This window comes from Pleuronectes platessa, chromosome 12, assembly GCF_947347685.1.
Source record: "Pleuronectes platessa chromosome 12, fPlePla1.1, whole genome shotgun sequence".
In the NCBI taxonomy this organism is placed as follows: domain Eukaryota; kingdom Metazoa; phylum Chordata; class Actinopteri; order Pleuronectiformes; family Pleuronectidae; genus Pleuronectes; species Pleuronectes platessa.
This window is the reverse complement of record NC_070637.1, coordinates 22,737,341-22,758,764: the sequence shown is the minus strand read 5'-3', so window position 1 is coordinate 22,758,764 and position 21,424 is coordinate 22,737,341. Positions and strand designations below refer to the sequence as shown.

Here is a 21,424-nt window from a genome sequence, read left to right as displayed (position 1 = left end):
TCGGCTTCATGTGTGGTTCATTGCATTTTATTTTCTCTTCAGGTTTATTTGATGGGATTGAATAAAACTAATTTGTTTAATAAATGAGCATGATGATGAAAATTATGAATAATTTTATAAACATCTTTTTAGTTTGTTATCAAAGTATTAAATGAGCACAAATAGCTAAACAAAAAATTCACCTTTTTAGATTATTGATGTGTGAATAAATGTTACATCCTTTAAAACTGTCAAAAAAATCGGCCCAATCAGGAATACATCAAATAAATCTTCAGCATTAAATAAGCATTTGCAATAATATATAATATGCTATATGATATAACAGGTAGGATTACAGAGCTTCGAGGGACTCCTTTGCCAATTGTTAGCATTGCTTTCAGTTAACCTAGAAAACCTTTCTGACGAACTTAAATTTAGTATAAAACGTGAAAAAATGACCACGTCTATTAGATAAATGTTAAATTCAGTGAAGTAAAAGTCCCATGAAATTAAAATATCCTGTAAATGAATAACTTTCCACGTCTGAGGCCCTTTCTCATGAGCTGGTGCAGGTTTCACCCTGTACCTCATTAGACCAACTTAAAATAATCCTCAGACCGGAGAGTGTGTTTATTCATGTTGTTCTTGCACATGATGCAACTGTGTGTGTGTGTGTGTGTGTGTGTGTGTGTGTGTGTGTGTGTGTGTGCGTGTGTGTGTGTGTGTGCGTGTGCATGTGTGTTTGCGTGTGTGTGTGTGTTTGAGTTGTATTGCAGCCAGAACAGTGTTGAGTTCAGGATCATTCAGGCGTTTCAAACACGCTAATTGAAGAACATTCTGTTACAGCTTGTTCTGTGGTTTCTGTCCCTCCCTTGTTTTCTTAACTCATTGTGTGTGTTTGTGTGTGTGTGTGTGCGTGTGTGTGTGAACCAAAATCAGGTTCATACTTTATTATACTTTATTTTGTAAAGTGGGAACATTTTGTCTGATCCACTTTGCCAGGAAAGGTTTAAAACAGACTTTAAATAAAGATGGACGACATGACAGCTTCTTAAAAGTGAAGCCAATGAGTCTGCTTTTCCGGTGCTGGAGATGTTCTCATGGTTTGGTATAATCTGTTTTATGATATAATATAATATAATAACATTATATAGGTTTTAACGCTGCAGGTGTTTGTCCTGCTAATTGATCGGTTGTGGATCTTTTACAAGCTTCTGTCAAAGTCATTTTAAATAAGTGAATTTTCCTTCATGCTCATGTTTTCCATCAACACGTTTTTTATATTCGTCTGCTGTGTAGAAAACACGTTTCAAAGCCTCATCTCCACCTTTGTTGTTGTGCTCGATGTTTTGTGTTTGGACGCTGACGCACGTCCTCGTCTTCATGAGGAGAAAGACTTTGTCATAGATGGAAACTGGAAAAGAAAGAGACTCAGGTTCTCTGACCTTTGGCCTCTCGCTCACGTTCTGTAGATTCTGGTGTTTGTAGCAGAAGCAAAGTAAACAAACACGCTATAACAGTTTGTGATACAATGAAATCCATGTTCGGATTTAAAGGTACTTCATAGTCCAGGTTGAAATCACAGGGACCCTTCGATAATGGCCCTGAAACTATTAGACTCAAAAGAGAGCAACAAAAAGACGACGTCTGACAGAAGTTTAATATGCGAGAAGCAGGATCCTATAAAAAGGAGAATAACTTTAGATCTGTTTTGTTGTTTTCAGAAAAGCTCTTTTCGGTTTTGTCGTATAAAAAGAGAAAACACAATATCCCTTTTGTCGTCAGTTGACGGAAGCAGAATTTCTTCTCTGATCATCGCAGCTTCATGGTCACGATTTTCTCGCCTCTTTCCAGACAGATGTTTTTGCATTTTCATGTGGACGGAGATTATTTATAATTATTTTTCTCGATTTTAAGAAATACCCACGTACATGTGGGAATAAAAAACAATGGTGGTTTGGGGAAATGGCTGGCAGAGGGTGCAGTGAAGTTTGATGCCAGAAATCAACCTTCCTTCCTCTGCAGGAAGACAGGAACCCAAACCTGGGCACACAAACACAGGTAAACACAGCAACAGAGCAACACAAACACACACACCTCACCTCCCTATGTTCCAGCCTTTTGTTTCCTTCAGGTGGGGAGTCAGGAAAAACACGGGGGAGATGTAAATGGCAGGAACCGGCGTCTGGGAGCGAGCTGCTTCCTCTGTGACAAATGTCCACCTAGTTTCTGCTGTAGAAAAACTTGTTGCATCAAAACAATCTTTTATGACTAATTTTATTATTTTGATGATTGTTACACATGTAAAGAGCATAAAGCAACATTATGCCGATTCAATTCAATCTGAACCTCTCAGTTGTTTTTGTACAACACCAACACATCATAATAATCTATAACCTGGACATAAACATTACTGAGGTTTCTTCTCTTTTTCTGTTTTCTGTCTCACTTTAATTTAATTGTGTTTTATTTGATATCTTTCTTTTTGGTTGTTTTCTACAAACGTGTGAATGTGTCGATGTGATTGTTACAATCTACGATGCAGGTTTTTGAAATATATGTATATTGTAAAATGATTTCTGTCAGCATGGGTTAGATGCATAGAAATAAATACATATCAATAAAAAGTTTATTTTAATAAAACATATATTGTGCACATGATGTCAAACTTGGGCACACACACACAAATTGAATTATGAAAAACAAGAAATTGATTTAACTGAACAGTATTTATCATTAATTTTATTTTACTTAACTTCCCACTGAGGGAGTGGATGATGAGGTTTCTAACACTTAACGGACGTGAAACTGGAAGAACACAAATATCTCAGGATGAAGAAGAGGAGGAGCCGCACAGGTAGAAGATGAAGACGTCAACTTGGAAACACAAGGAGGTTCCAGAGCTTTTGGTGATGAGGGCCGACGCCGGTGTGGACGAGCAGTAAACAACAACACTGATCTTTCCACAGGAGAGTTTATACGTCATGTCCGGCCTCCTGCTGCTCTACAGGCTCCGCCCCTCGCCTGGATGTCCCCAACATGTTCCTGTTGTTGTGAACGAGTCGGACGTTTCCCATGTGAGTTCATAAAACAGGCTCCAGATATCCGTCTCCTTAATGCGTCTGAATTTCTTAATCAAGATCCATGAACTATTCTCTGGGAATTTGGTGAAAGGGTTAAAGAAAGTTAAGTCCTGCTGAAAAAACTGACAAACAAAGGTCCTGGGTCGAAATAGTCTCCTGTCTGGAAGTTATCAAGCCACCATCTCCCCCTGACAAACCGTCTGTCCACTCATGTGTGCGTCCGTCCTCTGGGACCTGAGCGTGTCTCCAGACGATTGTCCAATGAACTCATCCAGGGACAGTTTGTACCGTTTCCCGTCCAATCCCAGGACACCGAGCTGCTCCGACCGGGACTGACCCGCCGACGCAGCTGTAAACAAACAACCAGTTTCCCATGTTAGAGTCGGACTCAGTTTGGAGAGAGACACACAAAGATTTGTATTGTATTAGTTTCCTGTGTTTTTATTTGTGTGAAGTGAAATTCAATGAGTCACGGCGGCCCTCAGAAGTGATCATGGTTTTTATAAAGAAGATAAAAGTGGATGAACTCAGATCTTAAACACGGAGATGTTCACAGTCCCCAGAGGAGGATGTTTGTTTGTGAAGATAAACAGTTGGTGGCGCCAGAGGCTGAGGATGAGAGAGTCAAACCCAAAACAAGGCAAATGTTTGGCTCTTTATAAAGATGGCCGACATGACGGCACATCAAAAGTGAAGCCAAACCACCTTTGATCGCCCCCTGGTGGCTGGCTGCAGTATAGACCATAAACCATGCAACAGAAGCATTTATCTTATTCTAAATCATGATGGAAGTAGCATTAAATGAACATTGACATTACTTTAGACCTACCTACATGTTTCTAACACATATTAAGTCATATTTTTATGTTTTTAAGGACTAAAATTCTTTATTAATTTGTTTGAGACCCCACAGAAACCCTGACAAACACTGAGCAGATGAAGATCCACATTCCTCCTCTCCAGGCCTCTGATTGGTTGGACTGGTTCTCTGACCGTTTATAGACGCGACACCGAACCTTCACGCATCAGTCGACAGAATCCTGACGTGTGGGCGTCTCTTGGAACAATAACACAATGGATCTGTTACATCACGTAATTATTGACAAACTGATTGTCGAGTGTCTGTTTTTTCCCTCTTTGTGTTTCTGTGGGAATTCGTTCAAGTACAATCGAGGCTCTCCTGCGCAGAATTGTGTTTTCAGCGATTGTTCTGCACAAAGACAAAGAGGTTATGCAATCGTTACTCAACCATCCTCCGAGTTTGACCCCATCAGGACACTTGAGTCTGAAGACAAAAATAAGTCTTCTGATAGGACGAGGTGGAGACAGCGTCCCTGAGATTTCACTATCAGCAAATATAGAGAGGAAGGGACGTCCTGAGTTTAATAATATAAAATATGTTTATAACTTATAAATAAAAACAGTTTCCAAGGGTTCAAAGTTTGATAAATTAAACAAACATTGGATTTATCATTCAGATATTTGGTGATTCTGTTTCTTTGGGTATTAATTGTTTTATGAGCAGCTCAGTCCCGTCAGACTCTCCTGACACCAGGCGGCCGCCATCTTCTGATCCCATCGACCTTTCCACCCTGCGTCTGTCGATGTATACTGTAACCGCTCTGCGACCCCGAGAGCACTTCCTGTGTGCATAGTACACACACACACACACACACACACACACACACACACACACACACACACAGACAGATGGCAGAGGTGGCGTTTCATCCTACTTTGTGCTTAAAGCCGCAGACAGTCGAGGCTATAAAGCTTCCGGAGGGTAAACATGAGCTTTCTCATGAGAACGTTTAACCTCCTCCTCTGTGTGTGTGTGTCTGTGGATGTGCATGCATGTGTGTGTGTGTGTGTATGTGTGCACGTGTTGTGGGTGTCCACACATTGTTGTGAGTTATTTTAAGAAGACAGATGTAATCTCCACAGCACTGGCATGTACAGTTCATTTTAATTTTTACAGCCTTATAACTGACACTGAGTTGTGCAAATGATTTGAATTTGTAAATAAATTATTACGAACTAAAGATTGACTTAGTTTTGCACCATTTAAACTTATACAAAATCTAAAGCAGCCTTGTCCTGCAGCTAAATTGATAGTTTTAATTTTGGAAAACTGTTAAATGTACCCACCAGACAATAAAGAGAGATTCACCCTCAGTCCTGTGAGTTTCTTTATTTGTACGACATTGTGTAATTGGTGTTTTTGTCCTTTATCTTCACACAGAAATCCTGCGTCTTCAGAGACTGAACTTATTTCTGCTCAGGTGTCTGAGCGGTGTAAGAGTCTGTGGCTTCCTGCAGGTCGCTCAATGTGCTGGGTTCCTTTTCTTCAGCTGCTCGGTCCAGTCAGGGACAGTTCTGAGTTTAATTTGATGCAGTTTGAGACAGAATGTGTAAAACGGAAGTTGTCTTCACAGTAACAGCTGCTGCTTCATCCTTATATCACCTGCAGGTTTTCTGAATCCCTGTTTGTGGCTCGGACGCTGCAGCAGCTCCTCCTGCAGACTGATGAAGACGCCTGTAAACCTTTGTCCCACTTTGTGCTGTCATCATTGACTACCTTTGTGGCGTTGCTCTTTGAAAGCTGCTTCACTCACTGATGAAAGTAGCTGCAGGTTACATCACAAACACTGAGCAAGTTGGAGAAATCATTAGAAGAGCAACGTTTTCTTGGCCACTCGTCTTCATACTTGTATGAGATCAGTGAGAATTAATAAAATAGGTTTGGGCCCAGATTACAAGTTGTCTCCCAGTCCAGGGGCCACATTCTCCAGAGGCTTATAAGTCTTTTCATTCCAGAGGAAATGAATCTAAATCAAATTATTTTATCTTGTGCTTGTACATTGAAACAGATTTTCCTGTTATGGATCTTTACTTTGGAATTTGAGGTGTTTTCTAATGACTCATTTTATTAATGAAATAAACACAGTTTCATCCCTATGGAGAAAAAATCACAAACCCTCCTTTCATACTGGAAAAAGGTCCCAACCAGTGTTTAGGATGAAGCTATGTCGCCATCTAGAGGTCGTACACGTGTATTGCAGCTAAATTGACATTGATCTTACATAATGTGATGGATGAGCATGAGATAAAATGATAAATCAAACAATAAAGAATATCTTTACAGATAAAAATAATTTAACCAGGCAGAGCAGATAGAAATACATTTATGACTTTTCAAGGTTTGGGTTTCGAGTTGAGACAACAAATAAAATAAAACCTTTTTTTAAATGCTACAGTCGACAACATGATGAAGTCATAAATAAAAATCATCATCAAACTCAGACACAGACAGATGCTTTCAAATTAAATACTTTATGAGTTGGAGTTAAATAACTAATCTAAAGAATAAAAAACTTGATTCATCATAGTACTGACCATATCACAGCCGGGAAAAATGTCAGTTCCTCTCGGCTCCTGTAAAGACAGAAGCTAATTATATATTCAGAAGCTGGTTTTCTCATGTGGAGATTAATTAAGAAATGAGAACGTGATCATCACTCTTCATTATCTCACATCAGAGGAGCAGTGTAGTATCCAGGGTGAAAGGTTCTTTCCAGCTCTCGTGCTGTTCAGTCGACTCTGACCTGACCAAACATCCTGCAGGACACGTCTGATAATGTTTCTCTTCTTCTCAATTTAACTCTGAGTTAAAGTGTAAATGTGTAACTTTGTAAACTCTGGGTTTGAATGACTTCTAAGTCTTTTTAACTGATCTACAGCTCAGCTTCACTCTTCAAGCTGCTCGACCTGATTCCAAACACTTGAAGCTGTGACTCTCCAGCGGCTTCAGACATGAAATGACGTCCACACATTTTCCTGAAATTAAGCGGCTGCATGTCAGAACACAAATGTCTGAGTCAGTAACTCAGGATATTATCCGGAACTTTTACTGCAAGACATTTAGCTGTTTTGGACATAAGATTTATATAAAAGAGAGCAAAGTTGTTTGTGAAGCCACCGTGACCTTTGACCTATGACCTTTAAAATCTGATCAGTGCATCTGTGGGTCCAGCTGAAAATTTTTATTAAATTTGAGTAAATTCCCATCGCTTGTGTGATGTAATTCACATGTTTTCCCCTAAACAAGCTGAAAGTTGTGTTTTCACGAAACCGACGACTTCTGGATTCTTAGTGATCCAGAGAACGAGGATTGCACCAGATGGTTTGTCTGTGGGAGCAACTTTCTTGTTTTTTTAACCCTACACGTTCTGCTGAGGGTGTTAAACACAAACAATGTGTAACGTTTATAACTTTTAATATTTAACAGCCTAACAAAGTCCAAAGGTGATGCACAGGGTGAGGATCAGTTCGGCTGAGCTCACAGAACGAGGGACAGTCTCAGCAGAGTCCGCTGCTCTGCAGTTTTATAAACCAGGTGAGACATTTTAAATCTTTTTTCATCGGATCCAAATTTGCTTCATTTCAAGTTTTGCTTTAAATTTAAATCTTTTCTTCAGGATGAAGTTTGAAAATATCCTGGAGGAGATCAACGGCTTCGGGCCTTTTCAGATCCTCCTCATCGTCATGCTCTGCACCCCCCGGATCGTCCTCCCCTGTCACTTCTTGTTGAACATCTTCATCGGCGCCACGCCTCCTCATCACTGTGACTTCAGCAGCCTGGGTGACGGAGATCTCTTCACAAATCTAACTCGAGAACAAAGACTGGTGGTCAGCGCCCCGCTGCGGGACGATGGAGCCCCCAGGTCATGTGAGATGTTCACTGAGCCTCAGTTTCATCTTTTATCCAACGGCTCCGGCGCCGAGCTGCCCACGGTTCCCTGTCGCAGCGGATGGGTTTACGACAACTCCACCTTCACCTCCACCCTGGCAACAGAGGTACAACCACTGACTTCTTAAAATCAGTCTTCAACTTTGTGATGTAGGACTCGCAGCGAGCAGGGGGGGGGGGGGGGGGGGGGTCGCAGCAGGGCCGTAAGAGCAGGTAATAAATATCCTGGGGCCACAGAGCGGCTGATTAAATTCGTACACAGCAACGACAATTTAGTGGGAACCAGTTTAAATTCTATCAGTTACCACAACGACACCACAGTCAGACGCCCCCTGACCTTTCTGCTAAAAGCTTCGTAATGTTAGAGGTCGTTTAGAGACTCAAAGATCTAAAAGTGTGTGTGTGTGTGTGTGTGTGTGTGTGTGTGTGTGTGTGTGTGTGTGTGTGTGTGTGAACTTAAAAGGGACTGATTTACGATTATTATCTGTATGTACAGTCTGCACTGTGGGAGGGGGGGGGGGGGGGGTGGCGAGTCCTGTCTCCCTGGGGCCCCCCCAAAGCCCCTGGAGATGCTCCTGGTAATAACAATAAATAATCAACCTTATCCATACAGAACCTTACGAAACCTTTTTCAGAACATAGGACAAGTTGGAGAATGTACCCTGTAGAAGACATTTGAGAATGGCACAGATTTAAGGCACATACAATGGTGCTAAGATATTTAGAAAAAAGATGAATCAATACACAATCTGAATCCAGAAAAACCGTCAGATTATAAGAATCATTAAAAACTAAATATTGTTTTAAAGATGAAACCGAGGATCTGAAGTGAGCCTCTAGTTTTCCACAACTTTAAACGACACCTTCTCTTTTTTTCAGTGGGACCTCGTGTGCGACAGTAAAAGTTTGACGAAGACCACGAGTACGATCTTCTTCGTGGGCGTGATGATAGGGGCCATAGCCACTGGATACCTCTGTGACAAGTACATGTTTTAAATCTTAATAGATCAAAACAAAACTTACACGTTCAATAAACTTTGTCGATTTTAAGTGAATCTGTTTGTATCTGTTGAAATGACATCTGTGACGACAAAATGATTTCTCTCCATGAATTTAACCGTGCTTCTTTTTTGTTTTTTCCAGATATGGAAGGAGAAACATTCTCTTGGCCTCGTACATCATGTCCTTGGTGTTCAGCTACGCCAGCGCTTTTGCAAACTCCTACGTCATGTTCGCCGTCCTGAGGTTTCTCACCGGGTTCGGCCTGACGGGAATCGGCATCAACTCGTTGGTTCTAAGTAAGTTAACGAGTTTGAAATAGGTTCAGATTCTGTATCTGTAAAGTTTGCAAAGTGAAATCAACATAAAAACAAGAAAAATTCTGCAGAACAAGCGTTTTGTCTTTACTTTAAATCCTTATTTTTCATATATTTGATCTTTTCTCGCCCTGCAGCCATTGAGTGGGTGGACACAGACCACCGGTCGTTCATCGGTGTGATCGGCAGTCTGTCCTGGTCGGTTGGGAACATGCTACTGGCGGGTTTTGCCTACCTGGTGAACGACTGGCGGAAACTGATCATGACAGTTTCGGCTCCTCTGGGTTTGGCAATTTTGACCTGGTGGTAAGCGAAGCACGGGGAGAACGTTTTCTCTTACATTACTTCAGACGTTTTGGAAGTTGAAGTCAAATGAAATGTTTGGTCCTGATCGAAGTGTCCATGATGACTTGAATGTGCCTGCAGGTGGATTCCTGAATCCGCTCGGTGGCTTCTGGTGAACGGTAGAGCGGAGGAAGCTCAGGTTTACCTCGACAGATGTGCAAAGATCAACAAGCGACCAAAACTGTCGACCAAATTCAAACTGCAGGTGAGCGTCGACTCAAACTCTGTCAGTCCTCGTCCTGTGATCAAACAACTGAGGACCTTTCTCCTCTGTTTCTGTTCAGACTCTCTGCGACACTGAAAACCCAGATACAGAAAAGAAGAGCCACAGTTACCTTGATCTGATCAAGACCCCGAAGATGAGACAGATAACGCTGATAACTGGGATTGTGTGGTGAGTGTCACACAGATTAAAATGACCATGATACCAAACTTAATATTAGTTCCATCAGAAAATATGAATGTAAACTTCTGTGTCTGTTTTAGGGAAGACAAATCAAATCAAAGAGTCAGTGCAGAGGTAACATTGGATATTTACTTTAAACACAGTTCAAACACAAATTTAATAATTCTACCATTATTAAACTGAAGAGTTTCCTCCTTGTCTCATGTTTTCTAAAGACGTAGCATTAAGGTGGAGTCATCATAGATATAGAAATCATAGAAAAGCTTAATTGTACGAGTCGGAGGATCTGAACCGGTTGAGGTAAACAAACGATGACGAGGTCTTTGTTCTCTGCAGGTTCGGAGTCGCCTCCACGTATTACGGAATCAGTATGAACATCGGCGGGTTCGGACTCAACATGTACCTCACACACTTCATCTATGCAGCCATCGAAGTTCCCGCCAAGCTGACGGTCTACTTCACCCTCAACATCATCGGACGCAGGAAATGTCAATCAGGGACGCTGCTACTGACGGGGATCTGCCTCGCCATTAACATCTTCCTTCCAAAAGGTCAGAGGGCACAGAGTCAGAACAGACGCCAGTGTGATAAGAACTACCTAAAAAATGACAGAAGCCATCTTTGACGAACATTTATTTAGTTTGGTCCGTGTCCCATTTGCTAACATTGAGAAGGCCGAGTTTAAGATCTATACTGGAGTCAGCCACCGGGGGGCAATCAAGATATTTCAGTCTCATGTCATTCATCTCTATTTGCAGTTCTAGTACAGTGTATTCACTACAGAGTATTACATGTTTTAATATCTTTTCTCATGACGTCACACCCAATAATATATATTGTTCTCAGTCATGTGACGTCATTTGTCAAACTGAGGATGAGAGTTTCTGCAGAAGAGGCTCAAACAGTCGGCTTTACTATGACATTGAAAACTTCTGAACTTTGTATTAATACTCGACCTTCACAGGATTTAAACACTCACTTACCTCGTGTCTTTGCTGATTGTAGATCTGTGGCTCCTGCGCACCGTCGTTGCTATTCTTGGAAAAGGTCTCTCGGAAGCTGCCTTCACGACCGTCTTCCTCTACACGACCGAGCTTTACCCGACTGTCCTCAGGTCAGTTACCGTTTTAATACTCTGACCCTATTTCATAATTAGGATTGTGTTTTACCCTCCAGCTCGTTGTGCTACTTACCCCACAGGACTTTTACATGAAGTTGGACGTAAAAATATTATCTTAACATTATAAAAACTGGAGAAAATTGGAAAAATGTACCAGAAGTTGTGAAATTGTGTAATTTTCCTTTAAATTGCTACTAAAAACTTTCGATTTTCTTTTTGTTATGTACTTTGGGCCAATTAAGATGACACTGACTCGTATAACGTGGATCAAGAAGGGGGATCAGGGCCAAAAAAGCTCTGAACCTGCAGAGGAGTCATAGTGAGGGTCACATAATGTTATCCTGTTAATTCCTATGATTTAAATTCTCTCTCTCCAGACAAAATGGTTTGGGCTACACCAACTTCATGAGTCGTCTGGGCGTGGCCATCGCTCCTCTCATCCTGCTGCTGGAGGACGTGTGGACTCTTCTCCCTCAGATCATCATCTGCTCTGTGGCCGTCGTGTCCGGCCTCGCGGCGCTGCTGCTCCCAGAGACTCTGAGGGTGAAGCTGCCGGAGACCATTGAGGAGGTGGAGGAGCAGAGCCAGGTAAACAATGCACTAAAAACACAAAATTAATTTAGATTGAATGTCGCGTCACAATGAACCTTATAAAATCACTGAATTAGGTTTAAAACATCATGTCTGAGGAACACTAGGATATTTTTTTGGGTTAAAACTGTCGCCTATTTCAAAATAAAATATTTTAACCATGGGTGGGACTGAAGAGTCGACTGACATAGTAGCATTAACATGTGAACTGTCTAACTCCTGCTTTAAAGAAGCGTTAAACGTTAAACTAGTTTATCGTTCTCATTTGAGTGAGAGATTTGTTGATTTTGGCGCTCGCACTCTGGACTCTGGTCAAATGAAAAACAGAATGCAAAAGCTATTTAGCTGACGCTGTTATCCAAAGCAACTCACGATGAGTGCATCAACCATCAGGGTACAAATCCAGAACAACAAGAATCACGGAAGTACAATTTCTTCAAGAAAGCCAAACTACAAAGTGCTGTTACTAAGAACTTTTATTGATGGTATAGTCTGAAGAGGTGTGTTGTTAGTATGAGGCAGGAGATCTGTAGACTGGTTTCATTGGGGAGCTCATCCACCATCTAGGAGCCAGGAAAGCAAACAGTCATGATTTTGATGAGTGGTTGGCTCGCAGTGAGGGAGCAACGAGCCGATTGGCCGATGCAGAGCGGAGTGAACGGGATGGGGTGTAAAGTTAGACCTTGTCCTGGATGTAGACTGGACCCGATCCGTTCGCAGCACGGTACGCAAGTACTAACGTTTTGAAAAGGATACAGGCAGCCACTGGTAACCAGTGAAGGGAGCGGAGGAGCGGAGTAGTGTGAGTGAATTTAGGTTAAAGACCAGTCGAGCTGCTGCATTCTGGATGAGCTGCAGAGGTCAGATGGCAGCAGCAGGTAGACCTGCCAGCAGGGAGTTACAATAGTCTAGGCATGAGATGACCAGAACCTGGACCTAGGCCTGGACCAGAACCTGGACCATGGCCTGGACCAAAACCTGGACCAGGGCCTGGACCTGAACCTGGAGCAGAACCTGGACAAAAACCTGGACCAGGGCCTGGACCAGAAACTGCGCCGCTTTCTGAGTTAGAAGGGGGCTTATTCTCCTGATGTTGTGCAGCATGAGTCTACAGGAACCTGTTGTTACAGTAATGTTGGCAGTAAGGGAGAGTTTGTTATCAAGTGTCAAACCCAGGTTCCTAGCAGTCTGAGCTAACACGGAGTTATCCAAGGTTAGGGTTAGGGTCAGGTCGCGGGGGGGGGGGGGGGGGGGGGGAGTCTTTCACTGGAAGGAAAAATAGTTCAGTCTTGTTGAGGTTAATTTTTCAGGTGGTGTGCAGACATCCACTGAGAGATGTCAGTCAGACAGGCAGAGATTCGTCCTCACACATTACTCTATGTGCCATTATGTATTATGTATGTTGTATATTACACATCATATCTTTACAGGAGAATGGTGCCTGTCTAAATTCCACGGATACTTCTTTTTTTTCAAATATCCAATATGATAAATTCTCAAATGTTTTCTTTCATTTCAGAAGAAATAACGTCTCTTCTCACTCTGCGGAAACTTCTCCTGGAATCAGAAACCACAAACAGAGAGTGACAACACAAGAACAACACTTTGTTCGTTGAGCTCGAACACTTCACACTGAACTGTGACCTTGGAGCCAAATATATTTTATGGCTGCCGCCCCTGACTGTTGTGCAATGGATTTCCTACTGTTAAATCTTAATATCTGTAGCAGAAGTGTTATCTCATTTATTATAAATACTTTTATAAGTATGGACTTTGGATCTGACTGTTAATACTGTTAGTATTTTTCTATCGTTATCTGTTTCTCACCACTTTTATTGTTTTATTGTTTTATCTTAATTAGTTTCCCTGCCTCATTTCACCTCACAACGCTTGTTCACTTCCTGTTTAATGTTGTTCAGCTCAGTGCATGTGGAAGTTTATCATGTTTATTACTTTTATGCTGTAAAACATGTTACATTTTATGAAAAGTAAAATTAAAATAGAGTGTTATTGATTGACTGAGCGATTCATTGGTTGATCAGTAGGTCATTTAGTCGGTTGATTGGTTGATTTGTTGGTCGATTAGTTGGTTAGTTGTTCGGTTGGTCAGTTGGTCAGACGGTCAGTTGGTCAGTCAGTCGGTAGGAAAACAGTATCTTACAGCCAGTAGCTTTCCGGGATTTTCTGGAAAACATCGGAATCCTCCACAAGAATCTTTCTAGTTTCATTAAACACCTGCAGGACACTCAACAAAAAGCTCATATAGTCGTCTGCTTTTATACCACAACTGTGGAGACGGACACACGTCACTGTTCCTGTTGTTCTTCCCTTCTACGGACCAAGGCCAAGTTAAAAGTGGACATGAACAGAAGACAGGGTGAGCACGGAACTGCAGCTGTGGTTTAAATAGAATAGAATAGGATCAAATAGAATTTAATGGCCCTGAGGGGTGGTGTGAAAATGTAAAGGATGTAGAGAATGGGCATGTGTTGTATTTTCCCATTAAAAAGACAAACGGTGGAAAAGCTCTTGTGGTTTTCGTGTAAAATTTGTTTGTAGTTAAAGTCCTGTCTTTTAAATTGTTAAATCCTCCCTCAGATGATAAGTGGTACAGCTCATGGATGAATGGACATTCAGGGATGTGTCTATGAAAGGGGAACTCGTTTTCCAGCAGAATCCTGGTTTATAGATTTTTTAAGGTCTTATGGTTTCAATGTCTTTAACTTAAGGTTATTTTATGTTTTAGTCTGTGAAATCCAACAGGAGAACGAGTTATCCTCCAAACTAAAGCAGTGAATGTGTTTCTGTATCTTCTTCTCAGAGTCTCGTCTCCACAGCCTCAGCCACAGACTCCACAGTGGGCGTCCTGTTCTCCTTCTGATGGTGCCAGCAGGGCAGCGCCTGCATCACCTCCTTGAGCCCTTTGGTCATGAATATATAGAGGAAGGGGTCGACCAGAGGGCTGAGGTACAGCAGCAGGTGAGACACCAGGCCCAGGTAGCTCACCGCCTCTTTAAACGCCAGAGCCTCCAGCAGGATGCTGAGGATGAAGGGGATGTAGAGGAGGGTGTAATTTGCCCAGATAGCACCAATCCCGCACACTGCCCTCTTCCTCTCTGGTGTCCGGCGGTTGGAGCACATCAGGGCTCTCCAGGAGTCCAGGGCGAAGAAGAGGAGGAATGGGAAAGGGGCGAGGAGGGCCACCGCAAACCAGAGTTTGTAATCGAGCACGGCCAGGGCGAGGACGGCCAGCGGAGCGGCCCACGCCACCAGGGCCACAGCAGGGAACCGCCGGATTCTGCTGCAGCAGCCAAGACACCGCGGGTACGACACTGAGACGTGTCGCTCATGAGCTATAAACAGCATAAGGGCGATGTTGGAGATGACACCGAAGTAGAAGATGAAGTCTGTGGCGTTGGAGGACAGGATGGTCTCGCTGTTCATGTCGTCGTCCACACGGGGGCGACCGAAGAAACTGATGATGTCAGAAACCAGGAGGAACATGACGTGGATGGGAATTTTATTGCCACCTGGACAGAAGAAGACATTATTAATGCTGATAGTTCTCATTTCTTACACATTAGAGTCTGACTTCATGCACTGGAATGATTTTGTGCCACTGACACTGATTTTAACCCCAAATGGCACTGCCTCCAGGTGTGTCTAGATTCTAGGGCGGCCTTGTTAGTGTGGATTCTCTCGTCTTCAGAGAAGCTCCGTGATCTGTGTCACCTGCTTGTCCCTCCCCTATTGCTGCCGCCGAGCCACAGAGCTGCAGCTGGACACGACGTCCTGAAGGTTTACCTCACATATGAACCATCAGCTGTTCCGCTCAGCTGAAGTGTGATATGCTTGCCGCTGTCATCACGTTTAAAAAAAAAAAAGGTTCATCCCTCAAGTTCTATGAATCCTTGGATAGGTTGAGCAGGGAAGGTTCCACGAATTGGAGCCTTCCTGTCCTGGGGATGAGCAGACGCATTTTTTCGGGGCTGCATGGAGGAGCCTTCAAGATGGTCGCTTTTCAGACGGCCCCTGAATTGAGACACAGCTTCTGGTGTTTTCTTACTCACGTTAAAGTTCCTTCTGACTGCTGATCTTAAAGATGTCAAAGGATAAATTAAAAAAGTCCAACCCAAGATTCATGTCTTGTTCATTGTGTAAGAAAATAAAACAGTGATATTACGACCATAAGGAACAGCTGTTGGGTTGTTCTGGTGTTTTCTCCTCATCTTTAATATAGACATTTTAAAAAGGTATTCGTTAGCGAGCTAAAGGAGACGGCTAGCTCCGCCTCCGACGTCCCATCACGCCCGACTTTGCCTGATCTACACAGGTGATTGTATAACTCGTCTCAGCTATGTAACAACAAACCTTTGGACAGATTCTTGAGGGCGTAAATAGCCAGTCCAATGGCGGGCAGCCCGATGCTGAAGGTCAGCCAGTTGATGACCGTGGCCACCTGTGCAGAGGTCGACGTGGTGGCGTTGCTGGTGATGTTGATGAGGAGGGGCACAGTTGTTGTCACCGTGTTAGTGTCGGCCATAAGAGGCCCCGCCGCGGCTATTTATGTGCTCAGCTGTTTAGATTATCACCGGGGTCCTCAGAGCGAGGTGCTCCAGCTGAAGGTGCGGACGCAGTGTAGTGAGGACGGCCTCCGCCTGGTTACAGTCACAACAAAGAGCAGAGTCACACAATTACAAGTATGTCTCTTGTACACGAGTTAATTAGGTGGCATTCAACAAAACGACAACAGGGTGCTAAGTTATCTGTGTCACAGATGTGCGACGTCCAAACTGTGCACTGAGCTTCTGTCCATTCAACCTCATACATGTGAATTGTCCTAAACACGTCTCACTTTTAACTTTATTTTTCCGATAAGCACAAAATTCTGGGGCTGAATCGCAAACTCACTCAGGTCTAACATGTTTCAACTTTCTGTCTGTGCTGATTCAATATCGTCTATGTGCTGTCCTGTTTAAATTGAATTAGTTGTGTGTACTGTTTAATGTGAGAACACATTGCATATATAATCTAGGTCCCTGAGGTTTCGTCTGCAGATACTGGAAATAAAAAAAAATAATAAGATAATATTTGTTTTGTGGGGGGGGATGAGTTTCACGACCAAAATATGGTTAAACAGAAAATATGGTTTCAATATTCAGAAGAGGAGAACTGTGATTAGACATAGACGGTGTGGAGCTAGAGTTTGATCTGAAACATAACACGTAGTGGAACCATATTCAACAAAAGAAAGGTTGTGATAAAGTTGTAATTTAAGTCATAACATTCAAAGAAAAAAAAGCTTAGATTGTTTAGAAAACAGAAACTGCTTTGAATAGCACACACTAAACCAACGATATCTATATTATGATTTTATTCTCATAATGTTAGGATTTTATTCCTGTAATGTTACAACATAATTCTTGCATCACAAATTATTATTTCTTTCTCTTCAAGTGGCCCAATAATCATAAAATACAGGCTAATGGACTGAGATGAAAAATTAAGCTTTAACTTCAATTGATGTAATTTGAACTGTGACTAATTGCTCAAAGGGCACCATGTTTATCTCCTCCTGATTAAGCAAAGCACATTCATCGTCCTGAATCATCATCTTACCTGGACTGAACTTTCATCCATGACAAACCCTCAGTTTTCCCTCCAACTTGTTTTTCAAAGACCTAACGGGTGAATGAGTTTTTAGATTAGCGTCAAATCCTGTTCAAATATTTCAATTCCCACAACAGAGGCGGAGGTCAGAGTCCAGGTCTGTTTGCGTCGGGATCTTTGTGTAATGGTGTGTGAGACGTGGTTGTTCCTACAAAGTGGTTTATTGCTGCCGGCCTGAGGCTCCTTATCTCAGCCGCTTTGACTGAAGCTGAATATTCTTCATTCATTCAAAGTCTGAGTCCATGACGATGCAGGAAGTGAGGATTTGCATGAAAGGCTGTTGTCAAACCCTAGAAGAGATGTTATCTTAACTCTGCTTCTGTTTGTCTGTGCAGCTCTACAGTCAACCAGCGCCTGTTTAAAGGGGAAGTTCACCAGGTTGATGGGACCCACCGTCACGGGATGAGTTATAGAAGAGAGGAGCTGATAACACATCCCGGGACATTTTCTTTTATAATATGGATAGCATTTTTTAAATCATAAATATAAATGTTATAGCATGGGAACAGTCTTTACGTGTCCATGCTCTTCTTATTTATGACTTAAACAGTCGTGTTGATGATGACCATTCTTTAAACGTATGTGTTTCAGGTACTTAAATGCAGCTTCTGTGATGCACTGAACCTTTAGAAGTACTCGAGAACTAGAGCTAGTACTGCTAATGGGAAACGTTTTCATATGGGGATCATTTGTGTTATGCAAATAAAATCAATAATGCACCTTTTGTTCATGTCCAGAGAACCAGGGAACCACAGATCTACACTCACAGCCAGACTTAAAAGAATTTAAATGTCAACAGGTAAAAAAAATAAAAGCACGGAGGAAACACTTCAGGCCGTCTGTGCCGCTGAGGTGCTGCTCTGAAATGTGGAGTACGCTGTAATCTGAAGAATGTGACATCTCACTGGTGAAGTATCAAAGGTGTCGGCTTCAGTCTCTGACAACAGAATCACCTGACACCGTTTCCCGTGGCAGAGCAGACACTAAATATTTCAGGTGATACCACGGTGCCCTTGAGCCGTGAGCCCCTCACCTGCTCAAGGTCACACTTGCGTTCGACTAGACATGTTTTCCAGTGGTGAAGTTGTGTGTTCAGGGCGTTTCTGCAAAACAGAGCTCGGCACACAGTGAATTAAAAAAACTTTCTCAACTCAGAACAATTCATTGACAGAGTTACTCAAACACCTGAACATTTAATGTCCTCAAAGTTTCCCTGTAGCGGGAATGACTATCTTATCTCATCTGATCTTACATAACAAAGCACATGCATACAGTATGCAAACAACAAATATCGAGTCACGACAGGTGAGACGGGTCAAATTTCACCATGCTCTCAGATTGTGAAACAATAAAAGCTTTCAGGATGTAGACAGGAAAAAAACTGGAACGTTTTATTTATTTGTGTAAAAAGGAAGTTGAGCATGAGAAATTGAAAACCCTTTGAATTTATATCAGAAACTTATATTTATTACTTTGTGATTGATACAGAGGAAATAACCGTTTGACAGGATGTTTACACTTATACTTGAAGCGACATAGACAATGACGATGTTGTGTGTTTGGTAAATATAGAAGAAATCTACAGGCTCAAGTACAGAAATTGTGGTAAAATGCAGAAACCAAATGAGTATTTCGGACATTTCCTTCCACTAGTTTGAAGTTTTCGCCTGGAGCCCCTGCAGGACTATGTTGAAACTCAGCGTGATGTGTCTCATAACCTGAAGAAATTAAACTAAAATTATTTGTGTGTCTTGATATGATGCGAGGTGAACAGAGGATGTTAAGTTATACATCTAGGATTTAAAAGCACTATTTAATAGAGGGTTTGGGGCTTCGATGACATTCAAATCTGCATGTGTGCTTGACTCATTCTCCCACATGAAGATATATATTCTTTAATTTTAGAGACGTTCACACACATGAACATTATAAACCGTCCACCTCTACTTGTCATAATATAACATATTACACTTCAGAGAGCTGGTTTCAATTAAATTCACATCGTCAATGTGACTGGTGTCATGTGGAGTGACACTACTCCAGGTTGTTACTGACCCCAGGTGGTTTGGATTAAAGTTGCTCAGCAGATATGTTTTATTTTTTTAACTCTCTGGTATTTGACGTCTACATAAAGTTCAGCGTTAGTTCAATGAGTCAGTGTAATCCCGGTGTAATGAGTCAAAGTAATGAATATCAAAGAGAAAGTGTGAAATCGCAGTGACAGGACTCACACCGGGCGGTGAGGTCATCGGTGGTCGCTCGGCCTTTCAGCCGTTCACAAGTGAGAACACATCAAAGGAACATTTTTCTGCTTCAGCGCTCACTGGTTGATCTGAGAGAGAAAATTTAAATCCACCCAACACACACACACACACACACGCACGAACACATTCACATCCAAGTTGGCCCCCTCTCACTCCTGTCTTTACGGACGACGAGTACAGGTCTTCTTGTATCTGACCTGTGATCAGCAGGAGTGCCGTGAACAAAGCTAATGTTTCCCGCGCCTGTTGCTTGGCATTATGGGAAACACAGCATGGCGTTGGTGCTGGTGTTTGTGGAATAGTCTCCTGTAAAGACTTTCTGCTTTTCCTTCGCTCATATTTCTTATGTTGGCCAACGTCTTGTTTTATAAGAAGAGGAAGATTTGTAAGATTATAACCACAGTCGCAGCCGGCATCGTGGATACACTGAGGTCGTACAGTATGATGTTACCTCCATAAACACGGGGCATGGAAAGTATATTGTTAAATGTCTCTTCGACTTATTTATGGATTCTACAATGACAATGCTTTATTTTCTTTTTCTAAATTGTGACCCCGACTTAACTTTACTCAATCTAAAAAAACTCTTCTTTCTTAGGAGGGATGCTGGAAGTCGGTCTCGGTTAGGGGTGCTGACAGAAAGTCTATGAAATGATGTTGTGTTAAATGCAGCATTAAAGAATATCAAAATCAAATATTTATTTCAATGGCCGTGTCCCATCTGCTAACACGGAGGAGAGCATTTATGACCGAAAAATATAGCCAGCCACCAGGGGGCAATCCAGACGCTTCGACTTGTGGAGAGCTGTCATATTACCCATCTTTAAAATACAATCGATAGTGGTGCCTAGTGTTCAGTGCCCGGTTACATCACTCCACACTGGTGCACCAGCAAAATGCTTTAGATTGTATAACTGGAGTAATAGATTTTTCCGTGCGGTTACAGCCCCTCGGCAGCAGGGGGTGCTGCATCGCCCTCGGCACTCCTCGTCCCAGCGTCCTTGTTCTGTGCCCCGTCTGTTCAGCAGGAGATTATGTCTGCGGATTAAAGGTATTAAACTACAAGTATAAAGAGCCACGGTGTTCAACAGAGACACACAACACACGTCAGCACAGCTGTCCTTACCACGACCGTGCACTGACTTCCATTCACAACCTAGAGCTGATTCAAGTCTAACCCTAATCTTAACTAGAGCTGATTCAAGTCTGACCTTAACTAGAGGTGATTCAAGTCTAACCCTAATCGTAACTAGAGCTGATTCAAGTGTAACCTTAATCTTAACTAGAACTCATTCATGTCTGACCTTAGCTAGAGCTTATTCAAGTCTGACCCTAACCTTAACTAGAGCTCATTCATGTCTGACCTTAACTAGAGCTCATTCATGTCTGACCTTAACTAGAGCTGATTCATATCTTAACCCTAACTCACATCTGACATCAGAAATTACGTTTAGCTTCATTGTTTCCATGACGTCTACTGGTCCTGACAAGGTGAGGACCAGTCCCAGTCCCTAACCCGAGCCCTGCTGATCACGGCTAAATGCCCAAACCAGATTTACATGTAATCTTAACCCAGACCTAAATTTAACCCAGATTTCCATTTAACCCTGACCTAAATTTAACCTCAATTCTAAAAGCAAGTGTTAATTAACCCTCAAGCTGTCCTCTGAGAAAAATGGGGACTGGCAAATAACGTACTATCTTACCCTGAATGTCCTCACACCACATGGTCGAGACTCACAATGGTCCTCACAAGTATGCACACACATTCACACACACACACACCCACACAAACACACCCACACACATGTTTGCACTTCTATCTTAGTGAGGACACTCATTGGCATAATACATTTGGTAGCACATAAACCCTTTGTCCTCACAAGGTACAGGAAGGACA

At 42.3% G+C, this 21,424-nt stretch overlaps 1 protein-coding gene across 1 annotated transcript; it reads left to right on the top strand.

Annotated features, from left to right (window-relative positions):
- The first annotated feature begins 7,541 nt into the window (after positions 1–7,541).
- LOC128453624 (solute carrier family 22 member 7) lies at positions 7,542–13,608 on the top strand. The gene is made up of 10 exons (XM_053436624.1): positions 7,542–7,919; positions 8,692–8,795; positions 8,956–9,110; positions 9,266–9,434; positions 9,555–9,678; positions 9,758–9,867; positions 10,216–10,430; positions 10,885–10,993; positions 11,377–11,587; positions 13,110–13,608. The coding sequence occupies exons 1-10, from the start codon at positions 7,542–7,544 to the stop codon at positions 13,116–13,118; spliced, it is 1,584 nt and encodes a 527-aa protein (XP_053292599.1). The 3' UTR covers positions 13,119–13,608.
- The last annotated feature ends 7,816 nt before the right edge of the window (positions 13,609–21,424 follow it).